Here is a 16,867-nt window from a genome sequence, read left to right as displayed (position 1 = left end):
CCCCTCACTGACTCCAGGGCAGCTTTGCGGATCTAAGTGTGTTTTGGCCAAGATGGCCACCCCCAAGTTTTAGATCAGCACCTAGCTGACCGAGGCCAGTGCTGAGGTGCCTGGGGTGGGCCTTCACTGTTTCTAGAGCAACCTCGCGGGCCAGATCTAACCACATCGCAGGCTGGATCTGGCCCTCGGGCCTTGAGTTTGACATCCCTGATCTAGATTATAACATCCTTCTTCTCCCCACAAGAGTCTTGGCATACATAACATTCTGAGATGTTATAAAATTCATGTCTCCTATCTTTCCGAGAGACTGTGATTCTATCTGGGGCCAATGTAGGAGCAGATAGTGCGTTTGTGTTATGTACTTAATTGTTTTTATTTTAATCCTCTTTGCTGTCCAGAGTCATTTGTTGAGATGGTCGCCCATATAACAGATACAAATAAAGACACAGAACTGGATATTCTGCATAAATAATCCCTCTTTCTCTCTTGCTAGAATTCAGTTAGAATACGTTTTGTCCCATTCAGCCTCTAAACCAGTATTTCTCTGCAATTTTAAGCGTGGATTTCCACTCCAGAATGAGAAAGAGGGGAGGCCTATAAGTCCAATTAATAAATTAATAAATAAATACTTCTTACAGTGGATGAAGCTGAGAAATGCTGTTCTAAACCAGAGGTCTCCAACTTGGCAACTTTATGATGTGCGGACTTCAATTCCCAGAATTCCTCAGCTAACAAGAATTCTGGGAGTTGAAGTCTGCAAGTTGTAGAGTTGCCGAGGTTGGAGACCTCTAAGCAATGTGGAATGATACCAAGATGAGATTCAATAGGTTCTAACCAGTTCTGGAGAACCGGTAGCTAAAATTTTGAGTAGTTCGGAGAACCGGTAAATACCACTTCTAACTGGCCCCACCCCCATGTATTCTCTGCCTCCTGAATCCCAGCTGATCGGGAGGAAATGGGGATTTTGCAGCGTCCTTCCCCTGCTATGCCCACAGAAACTGGGTAGTAAAACAAAAATTGAATCCCACCACTTGAATGATACCTGCTTCATCTCCATGTTAGACCTACATCGTTCCCAAAAAAATTTCCCGAAGGGAAACTTTGGAGACTGAAAAAATGAGAAGAACCTCTAATGAAGTCTAACACAAAAATTGTGGAACTTCAAACTGCAGACTCAATCTTCCACTCCGGAAGTTTGTACTAATTTTGAATACAGGTGTTTGAACATACAATGACTCATTCAGGTCAAACGTTCCCTTGCTATGAACTGTGGCTTGTTCATGGACTGATTAAAATTTAAGAGACCTGTGTAAAGAACCAATTGCAAGATATTTCATTATTAGTGAAAGATATGTGAGTTTGCCAATTCAACAAAAGGCAGCAAAAAAGACAATAATGCTTTCTGCACTATTGGTTCTTATATGGCTGTAATTCTTGAGTTCTATCCCTTTCTTTTTCAGTGTGTCTTTCTTAAAAGTATCTGTGTGAACTATGTTCAGAAAAGAACAGAACTTCAGGGCTTGGGCAGCTTTGCTTTTTTATTCAGTATCTACTTCTTTTTATATGACATGCTAAATAGTCCAGGATGCAACTTGGTAGCTGCACTGGCTACCGATTTGTCTCTGGTCACAATTCAAGGTGTTGGTTATCACCTTTAAAGCCCTAAATGGCTCAGGGCCAGACTATTTACGGGACCACCTCCGACCTCATACCTCATTACACCCAGTAAGGGCCCACAGAGTCTGCCTTCTCCAGGTCGCGTCCGCCAAGTAATGTCAGTTGGTGGGACCTTGGGGAAGAGCATTCTCTGTGGTGGCTCCAACCCTATGGAATCAAGTGCCCCCAGAGATCTTCTCCCTACAGGTCTTCCGGAAAGTCGTTATGACCTGGCTTTTCCAGCAGGCCTGGAATTAGATTGACTGCTCTGTGTGTGTATGGTTCTTTTTAGGATATTATTTTATTGTTATTATATTACTGATTTTATTATGTATTTTGATTGTATTTTAGTACGATTGTATTTATTCCACTTGTTAGCCGCTCTGAGTCCACTTTGGAATGAGCAGCATATAAATACAATAGATAGATAGATAGATAGATAGATAGATAGATAGATAGATAGATAGATGCTAGATAGATAGATAGATAGATAGATAGATAGATAGATAGATAGATGATAGATGATAGATAGGTGATAGATAGATAGATAGATAGATAGATAGATAGATAGATGCTAGATAGATAGATAGATAGATAGATAGATAGATAGATAGATAGATAGATAGATAGATAGATAGATGCTAGATAGATAGATAGATAGATAGATAGGTAGGTAGGTAGGTAGGTAGGTAGATAGATAGATGACAGACAGACAGACAGACAGATAGATATATAGTAACTGTACAAGGATTTCCTATAGCCTATTTTGGAGAACTATAACTCTTTGAGGACAGTAATACCTGTGTCTTTGTTTAAGCAAACTTCAAAAGAAAAATGAAGATACAACAGAGTGTCCAGGAGGATGGCTTGAAGATTTCCACAAGAGAAAATTTAAAAGTGAAACGGATATCAGCAGAACGCCGAAACAACCACTAGCTCACCGGTTGAAAAAGGCCATGGGAAACTGTGAGTTGTCACTGCAGTACTTTATTTACATTGAATAGCAATGCTATCTGGAGAAAGGCAAAGGTCAGTTTTTTTACATATACACACAGATAGATGGATACCTGCCAACGTATATATATGCCACATGCACGCATAATTGAGCTTGTGTTTGGCCTCAGCAATAAAACATGATTGAGAAAACAATATTGAAAGACAATACTGAAACTTAATTTTGTTTTTCCATCAAATGAAGACGTTAGCCTGATTGCAACAGAAAATACAGTCTAGTGAGATCGCTACTCATGCTTTTTAAAAGAGTTTTTACAGGAAGGAAAATATTATTTATTATTATTATTATTATTATTATTATTATTATTATTAATTAGATTTGTATGCCACCCATTTCCGTAGAGGGTGTAAATGGTGCACCACAGGAATATCTGCAGAACGGTGATTAACTTACTGCATTCAAGTCCCGTTGTCATTCTGCGGAAGATAAGACACAAAAGCACTTTAGATAAATCAGATTGCGGATAAAACAATGGGTTTCGCCTATCTACCTGTCAAGGAACAGAAACTCAATTTAGATAGATGAAATGGATGATAGAATTTGACAGACGGGGTGGAGCTCAGAAACATGCAAGTGACAAGATAATCAGATATCAGAGCTAAAAGATTTGTGTCTGTCAATTGCCTTACTCAGCACTAATAAAGATGTAAGAAACACTTTTGTGGTGCTATTGCTTTTAGCAAGTTCCCAACTAGTCTTTTGTATTCTACACATGGGTGGTTTAATCACCATGGGTGGTCTTCTTGCACCATATTAAGGCACAGTTCTTACCCTTTCCTTTGTGTGGATCATGTTAACTATCACAAATGTTTTAGAACTGCCATATTAATTAGGAGTTGGAGTGCAATGCCTTTGGGCAAGTTGGCATGGACCAGTGATGGCAAACCTTTCTTCCCTCGGGTGCCAAAAGAATGTGCGTCTGTGCAATTTCGTATGCGCGAGTGCCCACGCCCAGGGGTGGGCAGCAGGCAGGACAGGGTGGAACGCAGTTTCACTGGCGGAAATGAAGATGCGTGCGCAGCTCCAGCTGAGCGGCGGCTGTCACTTCCTGGATTACTGGTCTGGGCTCAGCTCTCCTTTTTCCCCCTGCTGCTGCTTCTGTTGCGTCTGCGCTCCTTGCTTCTTTCCTCTTTCCTCCTTCCTGGCCTTGGACGAACTTCCGTCTCTCCTACCCGGCTCCCCTCCAGTCTAACACGGCCACCTCCTGTCTGAGATGCAAGCAGAAGGCGTGGGTGGAAGCGGCCCTGGCAGCATTTATACTTCTGGCAGCACCCGTTCGCCTAGCTACCCAGCCTGAGGCCCAGGAAAGAGAGCGTGGGAAACACAAAGCAAATTGTCACCCCAGCGACTAACACTGGTAAGGTTGCAAGTTGAGGACTTAACAGTTCACTTGAATGATGATGATCGTTCAAGCCACTGCCACCTGGTCACATGGCCTGCAAGTCATTCCTGCCCAGTCACATGACCATTAGGCCACACCCACAAAATAAGCCACACCCACAATGTGGCAGTAAAAGGTTTGGCTGCCCATTACTGTCCACACCCTTTATTCAATACCTGGGGAGAGTGAAAACAGTTTCCGCCACTCCTCTGGAGGCCAGAAATGGCTTCTTTCCCAACTACTGGTGGGCCCTGTAGGCTTGTGTTTCGCCCTTCCCAGGCGACAAAGGTTTCCCTGGAGGTGGGTGAGGGTAAAAACACCCTCCCTCATTCCCCTGGAGGCTCTCTGGAAGCAAAAAACGCCCTCCCAGTACCTCTGTGTAAGCCAAAAATCAGCTGGTCGGGACACACATGTACATTGGAGCTGAGCTAAAGCAACAATCCGATCAATTTCCGGTCACAATTCAAAGTGTTGGTTATGACCTATAAAGCCCTTCATGGCATCAGACCGGAATATCTCCGGGACCGCCTTCTGCCGCACGAATCCCAGCGACCGATTAGGTCCCACAGAGTTGGCCTTCTCCGGGTCCCGTCGACTAAACAATGTCATTTGGCGGGTCCCAGGGGAAGAGCCTTCTCTGTGGTGGCCCCGACCCTCTGGAACCAGCTCCCCCCTGAGATTAGAACTTCCCCCACCCTCCTTGCCTTTCGTAAACTCCTTAAAACCCACCTCTGCCGTCAGGCATGGGGCAACTGAGATAACTTCCCCAGGCCTATATTGTTTATGTATGGTATGTTGTGTGCATGTTTTTTAAATTATGGGTTTTTAGTTTTAATTATTAGATTTGTATTGTACATTGTTTTTCTATTACTGTTGTGAGCCGCCCTGAATCTACGGAGAGGGGCGGCATACAAATTTAATAAAAAAATAAAATAAAATAAATAAATAGACACCTCACGTGCCAGCAGATATGGCTCTATGTGCCACTTGTGGCACCAGTGCCATAGGTTCGCCATCACTGGCATAGACAATTCCCCCAGCTATTGTCCGTGGACCCTCACTTACATTTCACAGAACTGAGCAAGAATAGTTAAATCAGTCTAGAGGTTAAGGCATCAAGCTAGAAACCAGGAGACACCGAATTCTAGTTCTGCCTTAGGCATTAAAGCTGGCTTTGGGTCAGTCACTCTCTCTCTCAGCCCAGTCTATCACAAAGGGTTGTTGTTGTGAGGAAAATAGGAGGAAGAAGAAATATTAGGTATGTTTACTGCCTTTTTTTTTAAAGGTAATTTTTATTAGAAACATAGAAGTCTGACGGCAGAAAAAGACCTCATGGTCCATCTAGTCTGCCCTTATACTATTTTCTGTATTTTATCTTAGGATGGATATATGTTTATCCCAGGCATGTTTAAATTATTGAAATATGAACATTAAAAAGAAAGCAATACACAAATAATATACATAAATATGACAAACAAAAATTAACTCAAATACAACTACATAACAAACAAGCAAAAAGAAAAAATGTATATGAAAATGGAAATATTTCAGTCCATTAAACACATTTTCCCTAAAAGAAAAAAGATTTTCTTGCGGCAATTACAGTCGGTATAGAAAATTTGTTCCAGTTATTAATTTTATATACACATTTGTTCTGCTTTTTACCGCCTTATTTTAATCAGTACAGTATTCCGATATTTCAATCAATTCAAATCATTTATTTCAATATATGAAGGTAGGTATGTTTACTGCCTTAAAAATAATAAAGGCTATAAACAAACAGATTAATAAAATTATTTTCCAGAAAGAAGGTCAAAAATATTTTACAGAAATAAGGTCAAAAATCTGAGTTTATGGTGTTGCTGTAAGATTTTGGCCATTTAAAAATATGTGTTTATTTGATCACTTGCACTAGGGCCCCCAGTTTAAAAAATTTTTAATGGTAGAACAATATCACTGTGTCACTTAGTTGAGTTGGACAGATATAGAATAGAATAGAATAGAATAGAATTTTTATTGGCCAAGTGTGATTGGACACACAAGGAATTTGTCTTGGTGCATATGCTCTCAGCGTACATAAAATAAAATATACATTTGTCAAGAATCATGTGGTACAACACTTAATGATTGTCATAGGGGTCAAATAAGCAATGAAGAAGCAACATTAATAAAAATCTTAGGATATAAGCAACAAGTTATAGTCATACAGTCCTAAGTGGGAGGAAATGGGTGATAGGAATGATGAGAAAAACTAGTAGAATAGAAGTGCAGATTTAGTAGAAAGTCTGACAATGTTGAGGGAATTATTTGTTTAGTAGAGTGATGGCGTTCGGAAAAAAACTGTTTTTGTGTCTAGTTGTCTTGGTGTGCAGTGCTCTGTAGTGACGTTTTGAGGGTAGGAGTTGAAACAATTTGTGTCCAGGATGTGAGGGGTCAGTAAATATTTTCCCCGCCCTCTTTTTGACTCGTGCAGTATACAGGTCCTCAATGGAAGGCAGGTTGGCAGCAATTGCTTTTTCTGCAGTTCTGATTGTCCTCTGAAGTCTGTGTCGGTCCTGTTGGGTTACAGAACCAAACCGGACAGTTATAGAGGTGCAGATGACAGACTCAATTATTCCTCTGTAGAACTGTATCAGCAGCTACTTGAGAACATTCTTTGTTGTGCTTTTTTGATGATGTTTTTGATGTTAGGTGACCATTTTAGGTCTTGAGACCTAGAAATTTGAAGAATAGAAATGGAATAAACCATAACAGTACAACATCACTGATTTGTACAATATATGGTCACATCTTTCATTAACATTAGTTTTTCTCCCTTTTTTCCCAGATTCTGCAAACACAAAGGGTTCAGTTTTGGAAGTCCCGCAAGCCCAGAAGCCTGGATCCACTTCCATACTAGAAGGACTGAGAACGCCATTTGCTTCTCTTTTGTCGTCCTTCAAGAAATCCAAAAAACAGCATTTGAAACCTCCGCAAAAGCAGCACCAAAACTCTTTACGGTAAGCGACAATTGTCCTATGCCTGTGAACCAACTATCGCCCGATGTCCATACTGCTCCCACCCTGCCACATAAGGCCAAGAAAACTTGGCTTTGCCGGCAGGCCTGGGGGCCATAAATTTACATCTTGATAGCCAACTGTATGAATGGTGTGCATGTACAGTGGTACCTCTACTTAAGAACTTAATTCGTTCCGTGACCAAGTTCTTAAGTAGAAACGTTCTTAAGTAGAAGCAATTTTTCTCATAGGAATCAATGTAAAAGCAAATAATGTGTGCAAACCCATTAGGAAAGAAATAAAAGTTTGGGATTTGGGTGGGAGAAGGAGGAGGAAGAGGAGGAGGACAGTCGCTGCCGAAAGAAGAAGGTGAGGTGAGCGCCCCCTTTTGCCTTTCCGCGTACAGACACTCCAGGAGGCAACCTCGCGCCAGGGGTATGGGAGGCAGCGCGAGGGAGTCACCACAGCAAAGTGGTTTATTCCATCTCCAAGCGCCCAGAGAAAGGAAAATGCTCCCCACCCAAACACAGGTGGCCTCTCTTATCTCCTGTAACATGTCCTCAATTGGTCTCTTCTACGCATAACTCTGCGCCTGCGTGGGTCCAAGACTTCCGCATCCGAATCGACCGAAGATAATGGAGATTGACTCCCTGGGCTCTGTGCCAAGCCTCCCTCTTCCAAGTCACTCCCACCTTCTTCTTCATCCGAAGAAACTGAACTACCTGACTCTGTCAGCAATAAAACAGGCCTATGACATGTTGAAGTTTCCCCTGCATCCACCTCCACATTCCTTGGGGCAGGAGCTGGGCCAGAGCCAACCACAACACAGTGTAAATAGTTAGTGTAGGTTTCCTACGAAAGAATATTTTCCTAAGAAACTTTCAATTATCTTCAAGATAAAGGTTCCTGATATCCTGGTCGCAGGCTGGTTAGCTGCTTTGGCTATCTGGGTGGGTTAACTTCTGCAAAACGTTACTCCAACATCACCTACCCGAGTTGTTGGGGAGAAGATGCACTACATGTTTCTCAATTCAGGCATAGAAATGTCTTCCTCCATCTTTGCTGGAATTCTGCCTTTTGTCTTTAAAAGAATAACCATTTTGTCCTGTGGCAGTTGACGCAGAAAGAACACTTGGTCAAATAACAGTTTGAAAATGTTAACTGTTATGTCATAGCCTTCCTTAAGAGAACTCTTGAGATTGTAACCTCTGAGAATTCCATGAGCTGGTCCAAAGGAAGGACAGGAGACAGAAGCAACAAGAACCCAAGTCTGGAGTTGGAGAGGTGGTGGAAGGTTAAAGGCTAAGACTGGTCTTGCATAACGCCAGTCATTGTTTGAGTAGGTCCATGGCTGCCCTCTTCTTCCACAATTTTTACCTCTTCAGAGCAGATTACCTCTGTTGTGACTCCATAGCTATCAACACAGTGCCCCATTACTTGCCTCAATCTGAGGTAGCTTAAGTTCCTGGTCACCCAGCTCCTCTGGCCAACAGTCCATCCGACTTGCCTCTTTAGCTTCTGATTCAAAAGATGCCTAGATAGACCACTTTTTGTGTAGGTGGGGAAGGGGAGAGCAATCTCCTTGAGAAGGATTTCTCTCAGGTTTGGAGACTGTCTGGAAAATTTAGATCCGCAAGAAGTTTGAACTATAGGTAGGTCACAATTACCAAGAGTTCAAATAGGGCAATATGTGATAATAGTGTGAATTGCAAATGGACACCAGGTGTGTTAATCATGACCCAAAATTTGGTAATGCAACTAAGGCTAGTAGTGCATACGCCGCTGCAATTGGGTTTTTATTTCTTTATAAAAAAAATTATTAATTTTTCTTCAGACAAACAACACGAACAACATTTAACATTTAAAGGAGCTACAATGGCTCTGCTAGTCTTAGAAGTCTAACTAATACAGGGGGAAAAAATTCTAACTGTGATCAGATCCATACAGAAAAAACAATTGACAACATTCTACATCTATTATTTCCCTTTTGATATTATAGTTCATTTAGTTAAAATCAATTCTAATATTAATATACTACTAAAATATAACATTTCAATTTTACATTTTCATTTTAATAATATAATTAAACTAATGAAAGCCAATTAATTAAACACAAAAAGCTTATACTTAAAATTTCTTAAAATACTGCAATACTATATAATTAATTAAAATCTACTTCATTATATCTAATTTAACAATATGATAAAATATTTAAAATCAATTGCTCACTCTAAAAAACCTTATCCTTTAAATTTCTTAATATAAAACTATCCTTAAAACTTCAATATATCATTTATTTAATTTAATAAATTCAAATGTTTTAAAATTTGTTCATATATTATTTAAACTCCTTTTTAATATTCCACCAATTACTGTATACACTTTATCCCAAATTTTATAAAACTCTGTTTCCATTAGGTTATTTAACCATCTTGTCATCATATCTAATTCTGCTCATTCCATAATTTTTTTAAATACTTCTTCATCTTTTGGTATTTCCTTTTCTTTCCATTTTTGCGCAAATGTAATTCTTGCCGCTACTATTGGGTTTTGAATGTGTGTTAGTCTTTGTGTGTGTGAAATGGTGAAAAAGAAAATTCCATCAGAGGAAACAGTACAAATTTTAAAAAGAAGAAGCTCGTTGTTGGAATTAGAGCAAACATATACTTGAACAACATGAATATGGTCCCAATAAGGCTAAAATGGAGCAATTTGCATTTCCAGATGACTGAATCTAGTTGATTTTTATTTTTATTTTTATTGTTTTGCTTTTACTTTGCTTTTTATAACTATTCTATAGAAAGTTAATGATAAATTGGCATTACAAATGCATTCTTTTTATCTTTTACTATAATATTTTATTAACATGTATAAAAATTATGTTTAAAAATTTTCACTGCCTATTTCCAACAGGCTGGAACTGATTCACAATTCAAAGTGTTGGTCATGACCTTTAAGGCCCTACATGGCATTGGACCAGATTACCTCCGGAACCGCCTGCTACCGCACGAATCCCAGCGACCGATAAGGTCCCACAGAGTTGGCCTTCTCCGGGTCCCATCGACTAAACAATGTCGTTTGGCAGGCCCCAGGGGAAGAGCCTTCTCTGTGGCGGCCCCGGCCCTCTGGAACCAACTCCCCCCGGAGATTAGAACTGTCCCCACCCTCCCTGTCTTTCGTAAACTACTCAAGACTCACTTATGCCACCAGGCATGGGGGAGTTGAGATATTTCTTCCCCCTAGGCCATTACAAGTTATGCATGGTATGTTTGTGTGTATGTTTGGTTTTACAATAAGGGTTTTTAGTTGTTTTATTAATTGGATTGTTACATGCTGTTTTTTTATCATTGTTGTTAGCCGCCCCGAGTCTACGGAGAGGGGCGGCATACAAATCCAATAAATAAATGAATTAACGTATTTTCCATAACAACAACACCATACAGATTCAAATTATAGCAATAGCACTTAGTGCTTTACAGCCCTCTCTAAACAGAGTCAGCATATTGTCCCCAACAATCTGGATCCTCATTTTACCAACCTTGGCAGGATGGCAGGAGAGTCAATCTTGAGCCAATCAGGATTGAACTGCTGGCATTCGGCAGAGTTAGCAGAATTAACCTGCATTATTATTATTATTATTATTATTATTATTATTATTATTATTATTATTTATTGGATTTGTATGCCGCCCCTCTCCGGAGACTCGGGGCGGCTAACAGCAATAATAAGACAGCGTACAATAATAATCCAATACTAAAAACGATTAAAAACCCTTATTATAAAAACCAAACATACATACAGACATACCATGCATAAAATTGTAAAGGCCTAGGGGGAAAGAGTATCTCAATTCTCCCATGCCTGGCTACAGAGGTGGGTTTTAAGTAGCTTACGAAAGGCAAGGAGGGTGGGGGCAGTTCTAATTTCTGGGGGGAGTTGGTTCCAGAGGGCCGGGGCCGCCACAGAGAAGGCTCTTCCCCTGGGTCCTGCCAAGCAGCATTGTTTAGTTGACGGGACCCGGAGAAGACCCACTCTGTGGGACCTAACTGGTCGCTGGGATTCGTGCAGCAGAAGGCGGTCCCTGAGATAATCTGGTCCGGTGCCATGAAGAGCTTTATAGGTCATAACCAACACTTTGAATTGTGACCGGAAACTGATCAGCAACCAATGCAGACTGCGGAGTGTTGGTGTAACATGGGCATATTTAGGGAAGCCCATGATAGCTCTCGCAGCTGCATTCTGCACGATCTGAAGTTTCCGAACAATTTTCAAAGGTAGCCCCATGTAGAAGCGTTACAGTACTCGAGCCTCAAGGTGATGAGGGCATGAGTGACTGTGAGCAGTGACTCCCGGTCCAAATAGGGCCGCAACTGGTGCACCAGGCGAACCTGGGCGAACGCCCATTCTAATCAATGTGGCACCACTACAACCATTTCATGGCATTCATTAAGCAATCAAGACCTAGCTGTACTGTCAGGTTGTTCAATACAATACAAGAGGTACACTGAACAATTCCTTATTTAAACCAGGTTTTAATGCCTAAGGGCATGCACTTTTAATCTTTATGTGAAATCAGATTGTTACTATGATCTTGTTTCCTAGTTTCAGAGTTGTGATGACAAATCAGCACCTGCCGTATATCACAATAATGCCAAAACGACAACAGGTATATGGTGACATTGTACAAGTACCATCCTTATCTGAGACAAGTACTGTACATAAATCACAGCATTTGCATGGTTGCCTAGTCAACATGGGAACTGCAGCCAAGGAATTAAAAGACACTTGCTCCTGGGAAGGAAAGCTATGACAAATCTAGGCAGCATGCTAAAAAGAAAAGACATCCCCTGCCAACAAAAGTGTGTATAGTCAAGGCTATGTGTGGTTGTGAAAGTTGGACTATAAGGAAGTCTGAGCGCCAAAGAATTGAGGTCTTTGGACTATGGTGCTGGAGGAGACTCCTACGAGTCCCTTGCACTTCAAGGCGATCAAACCAGTCATAGAGATCAACCCAGTCCAAGCCACAGGGTGGCGCTATTGGTTTCAAACTTTGATATTGTGTGCTTTCTAGCGGTATTGTGAATGAAACAAAATACTAAAGCAGTTGGTGATTTTGATTGTATGTCCAAAGAGTTGTTGGTTTTTTTTTAAAAAAAACTAATTACAGTATACTTCTGATGGACATTTCAAGTTTGCTCTGGATGTGAGTTTTGCTTGATTTTTTCCCCATAACCCTGTACTTTATTTATTTATTTATTGGATTTGTATGCCGCCCCTCTCCGGAGACTCGGGGCGGCTAACAGCAACAATAAAGCAATAGTAGTCTGATGTTAGAAATAATTAAAAGCCCATTAATATTTTTTTTAAAAAATTAGAGATAAGTAACTTGCATTTTTCTAAACCTCTGGCTTGTGTTTTCTGCAACCCACCTAACCAGAACTCCTGACAACTGAAAGTATAATCTCTTACAATGTTGAGATCCGAAATGGCTGAAAAAAAGTGTAACCTATGCACTACAATAGGTGTAAAGAAGTTTTATGAATTTCAAAATCCCTCCCAACAATAAAGCAAAATAGCATCCCTACCCTTGATTTCTCTACCCTTGGCCAAAAAAAAATTATTGCTGCCCCACCTACCAAAAATATTTATATTCCTTTTGCTTTAGCTGCTATGTATAGCCTGCAATTTGTAGTAGTCATGTTTATTTATTTATTGTTAGAGTTGAAAGGGACCATGCAGGTCATCAAGTCCAACCCCCTGCCTGAGCAGGAATCCTAAAGCACCCCAGCCAAATGACAGTCCAATCTCCTCTTGAAAGTGATATAGGGGTGTAAGAGCTGGGAAATAAGGAAGGCTGAATGCTGAATAATTGAGCCTTTTGAATTGTAGTGTTGGACAAAACTCTGCAAGGAGTTCAAATCAGTCAATCCTAAAGGAAATCAACCTTCATTGTTCTTTGGAAGGACAGATAGTGAAGCTGAAGTTTGTTTGTCGATTGGTTTGGTTTGGTTTGGTTTGGTTTGGTTCGATTTCTATGCCACACTTCTCCTGAGACTCAGGGCAGCTTACAGCAAAACAATTACAAAACGTGTAAGAAATCTAACATTTAAAATTCTAAAAAGCATCAATTATAAAAACATATAAAAATCTAACTAATTCTAATTCCAAAACCACAATTCATTTATTTATTTTATTTATTTATTAATCAGATTTGTATGCCACCCCTCTCCGCAGACTCGGGGTGGCTCACAGCAATAATAATACAATGTAAACAAATCTAATATTTAAGTTAATTTAAAACCCCAATTTAGAAACCAATCATACATACAGACATACCATGCATAAATTTTATAAGCCTAGGGGGAGGGAAAGTCTCAATTCCCCCATGCCTGACGACAGAGGTGGGTTTTAAGGAGCTTACGAAAGGCAAGGAGGGTGGGGGCAACTCTGATATCTGGGGGGAGTTGGTTCCAAAGGGTCGGGGCCGCCACAGAGAAGGCTCTTCCCCTGGGTCCCACCAAACGACATTGTTTAGTTGACGGGACCCAGAGAAGGCCAACTCTGTGGGACCTAACTGGTCGCTGGGATTCGTGCGGCAGAAGGCAGTCCCGGAGATAATCTGGTCATTGCCATGAAAACCAATCATACACATTCATCCTAACATACCCTATAAATTCAGTCAAAGGCCGGGGTAGATGTTAAAATTCAGTGGCCCCAGGCCTTTCGGCAGATGTGCATTTTTAAGGCTTTACGGAAGGCTGGGAGGGTGGGGGCAGTACGAATCTCCAAGGGGAGTTGATTCTAAAGAGCCAGGGCCACCACAGAGAAGGCTCTTCCTCTAGGCCCCGCCAGACAGCATTGCCTGGTTGACAGGACCTGGAGAAGGCCAACTCTGGGACCTGACCAGCCGCTGGGATACATGAGGCAGAAGATGGTTCCACAAGTAATCTGGTCCGATGTCATATAGGGCTTTAAGTTCAAATATCAAGGGGAAGAGAGGACTCCTTGGAAAAGACCACGATGTTGGGAAAGATGGAAGGGAAAAGCAGAAGGGAAGAGGATGAGATGGCGAGGTGTCATTTTTAGATAAATTTTAGACAAATGCCAGGAGATGGTAGGACAAGGAAGCTTTTGGGGGCTTATGAAAAATCGAACAGACTTAGTGGCTGAACAAAAACAACATTTAAAATGCAGAGACAGAATATTTGCTAGAACAGTATTCTCAAATTTGGCAACTTTATGATGTGTGAACTTGGCAGGGCATTCTGGTCTACTACCTGGTTAATTCTGGGAGTTAAAGTTCACGCATCTTAAAGTTGCCAAGTTTGAGAAACACTATGCCACAACGACTTCCTCTGCGTTGTGTGGGAGGGTGTTACTTACTGATTACAGGTACTTTCTCAGGCCTTGTGTGATGTAATCCTTAACCTGCCAAGAGCATTTGAAACCATTCCCATCGAGTGTCACGTGATGCACAAACAAACAATGCTATCACTACACTGATTACAACATGCTTTATTTACATCTCCTGAAAGAATAATTGTGTCTACTGTACTGTGGAATCTGTTTGGGAGAGGACAGAGGCTTGAAGCGGCCTTTCTGCTTCTTATGAGGTTGAACCTCTTTTAAAAACAGATGAAATTCTGCAATCGGTACTGCAATCAGTTATGAAGATAAATAAAATGAAGGTGGGATCCATCCTCCCCTCATCTAACACAGGACAACTGTGGAATCCAGATAGAAATTACACAGCCATTACTCAAAGGCTGGGTGGGCAGATAATCTTATAATCTGATTGCTTAAACTTGAACCATTTGATGTGGGAAGGAATTCCATAGGATGCCTGGTTACATCATATTCTCTCGGGTCACTAGGTAAATTTGCTGACATATGTACACCTTCAAGAGGGCATTTAATATTAAATCTTATTGATGGGCAAACTTACCTTCCCACCTCTACGCACGCGATAATAATAATAATAATAATAATAATAATAATAATAATAATACTTCATGATTGTGCGATTCTCTGACATTGAGAATTTCTGCCGCTTTTTGATTTGTAAGCTTGGTTTGTTTTGTTCCTGTAGCTCATTTGTCGATGGCTGCACAGGTTTGTTTGTTTGTTTGTTTGTTTGTTCGTTCGTTCGTTCGTTCGTTCGTTCGTTCGTTCATTCATTCATTCATTCATTCATTCATTCATTCATTCGATTTTTATGCCACCCTTCTCCTTAGACTTACAACATGTTAGCAATAGCACTTTTTAACAGAGCTCGGCTATTGCCCCCACAACCCAGGTCCTCATTTTACCCACCTCGGAAGGATGGAAGGCTGAGTCAACCTTGAGCCGGTGATGAGATTTGAACCACTGACCTTCAGATCTACAAGTCAGCTTCAGTGGCCTGCAGTACAGCACTCTACCTGCTGCGCCTATTGTTCCACAGCAGCCATCGTGGTCCTTTTTATCTTTTTGTTTTGTCTCTCCATTAGTTTAAATGGGTTAGGCACGTTTAGTCTGGCTCCTCTGCTTTGACCACTCCGGCAAGGTTAGACCTACCAGTAGTTTACACTACCGCCGGCACAGCTCTCAGCTTTATCGAAGCACACAAGCCCCACTACCATGACAAGGCGTACCCATCATTGAGGAGAAGCAGCTAGAGAAATTAGTGAAATACGAAGATCTAAAAATCGAGCTGCAACGACTCTGGCATAAGCCAGTGAAAGTGGTCCCAGTGGTACTTGGCCCGCTGGGCACAGTGCCAAAGGATCTCAGCGGACATTTGAAAACCATTGGAATTGACAAAATCTCCATCTGTCAATTGCAAAAGGCCGCTTTACTGGGATCGGCAAACATAATTCGCCGCTACATCACGCAGTCCTAGGTGCTTGGGAAGCGCCCGACTGGTGATGAAATACGAAATCCAGCATAATGATCTCATTTGCTGTGTTGTATTGACATAATAATAATAATTTATTAGATTTGTATGACGCCCCTCTCCAAGGATTCAGGGCGCATCCTCCCACACATGCGCTTTACTCCCTCAAAAACGTGCACAAATAGGATAGCATGGAGGGCGGGAGACCCACCCACAATTTCCACTACTGGTTCAGGTGAACCAGTCCGAACTGGCCCAAACCGACTGAATACCACCTCTGGGGCAAGCTCACAATGGCGCAGGGATTCTGTCAAGTGTCCAAGTTCAAAGCTGTAGAGCAGTGATGGCGAACCTATGGCACGGGTACCACAGGTGGCACGCGGAGCCATATCTACTGGCACATGAGTCGTTGCCCTAGCTCAGCTCCAGCGTGTATGTGTGCAATGGCCAGTTGATTTTCGGCTTGCATGGAGGCTCCAGGAGAGCATTTTCGGCTTCCGGAGGGGCTTCAGGGGGATCTAGGTGTGTTTGCCCTCCCCAGCTCCAGGGAAACCTCTGGAGCCTAGGGAGTGTGAAAAACAGGCCTGCTGGGCCCACCAGAAGTTGGGAAACAGGCTGTTTCTGGCCTCCAGAGAGCCTTCAGGGGAGGGGGGCACAGGAGGCAATTTTCACCTTCCCCAGGCATTGAATTATGGGTATAGGCGTGATAATGTGTGCGTACGTGCTTTTGCCACCTGAAGGAAAAAAGGCTCACCATCACTGCTATAGAGGAATTTCTGCGAGCATAAGTGCAATGGACAAGACTGTGTAGATTGATTAATTGATTTATTCATTGATTGATTGATTGATTCATTCATTCGACTTTTATGCCGCCCTTCTCCTTAGACTCAGGGCAGCTTACAACATGTTAGCAATAGCACTTTTTAACAGAGCCAGCATATTGC

General features: G+C 41.6%; 1 protein-coding gene across 1 annotated transcript in view; it reads left to right on the top strand.

Moving 5' to 3' along the window:
- EXPH5 (exophilin 5) overlaps nt 1-16,867 on the top strand; it is a 78,928-nt gene that overhangs the window by 26,335 nt on the left and 35,726 nt on the right. Inside the window, exons 2-3 of the mRNA XM_070749745.1 lie at nt 2,474-2,622; nt 6,880-7,051. Of these exons, the coding sequence (XP_070605846.1) occupies nt 2,474-2,622; nt 6,880-7,051 (321 nt within the window). The remainder of the gene's footprint in view (nt 1-2,473; nt 2,623-6,879; nt 7,052-16,867) is intronic.

Source organism: Erythrolamprus reginae, chromosome 4, assembly GCF_031021105.1.
Source record: "Erythrolamprus reginae isolate rEryReg1 chromosome 4, rEryReg1.hap1, whole genome shotgun sequence".
In the NCBI taxonomy this organism is placed as follows: Eukaryota; Metazoa; Chordata; class Lepidosauria; order Squamata; family Dipsadidae; genus Erythrolamprus; species Erythrolamprus reginae.
Note: the sequence above shows the minus strand (reverse complement) of the source record. Positions and strands in the feature narration are given on the sequence as shown.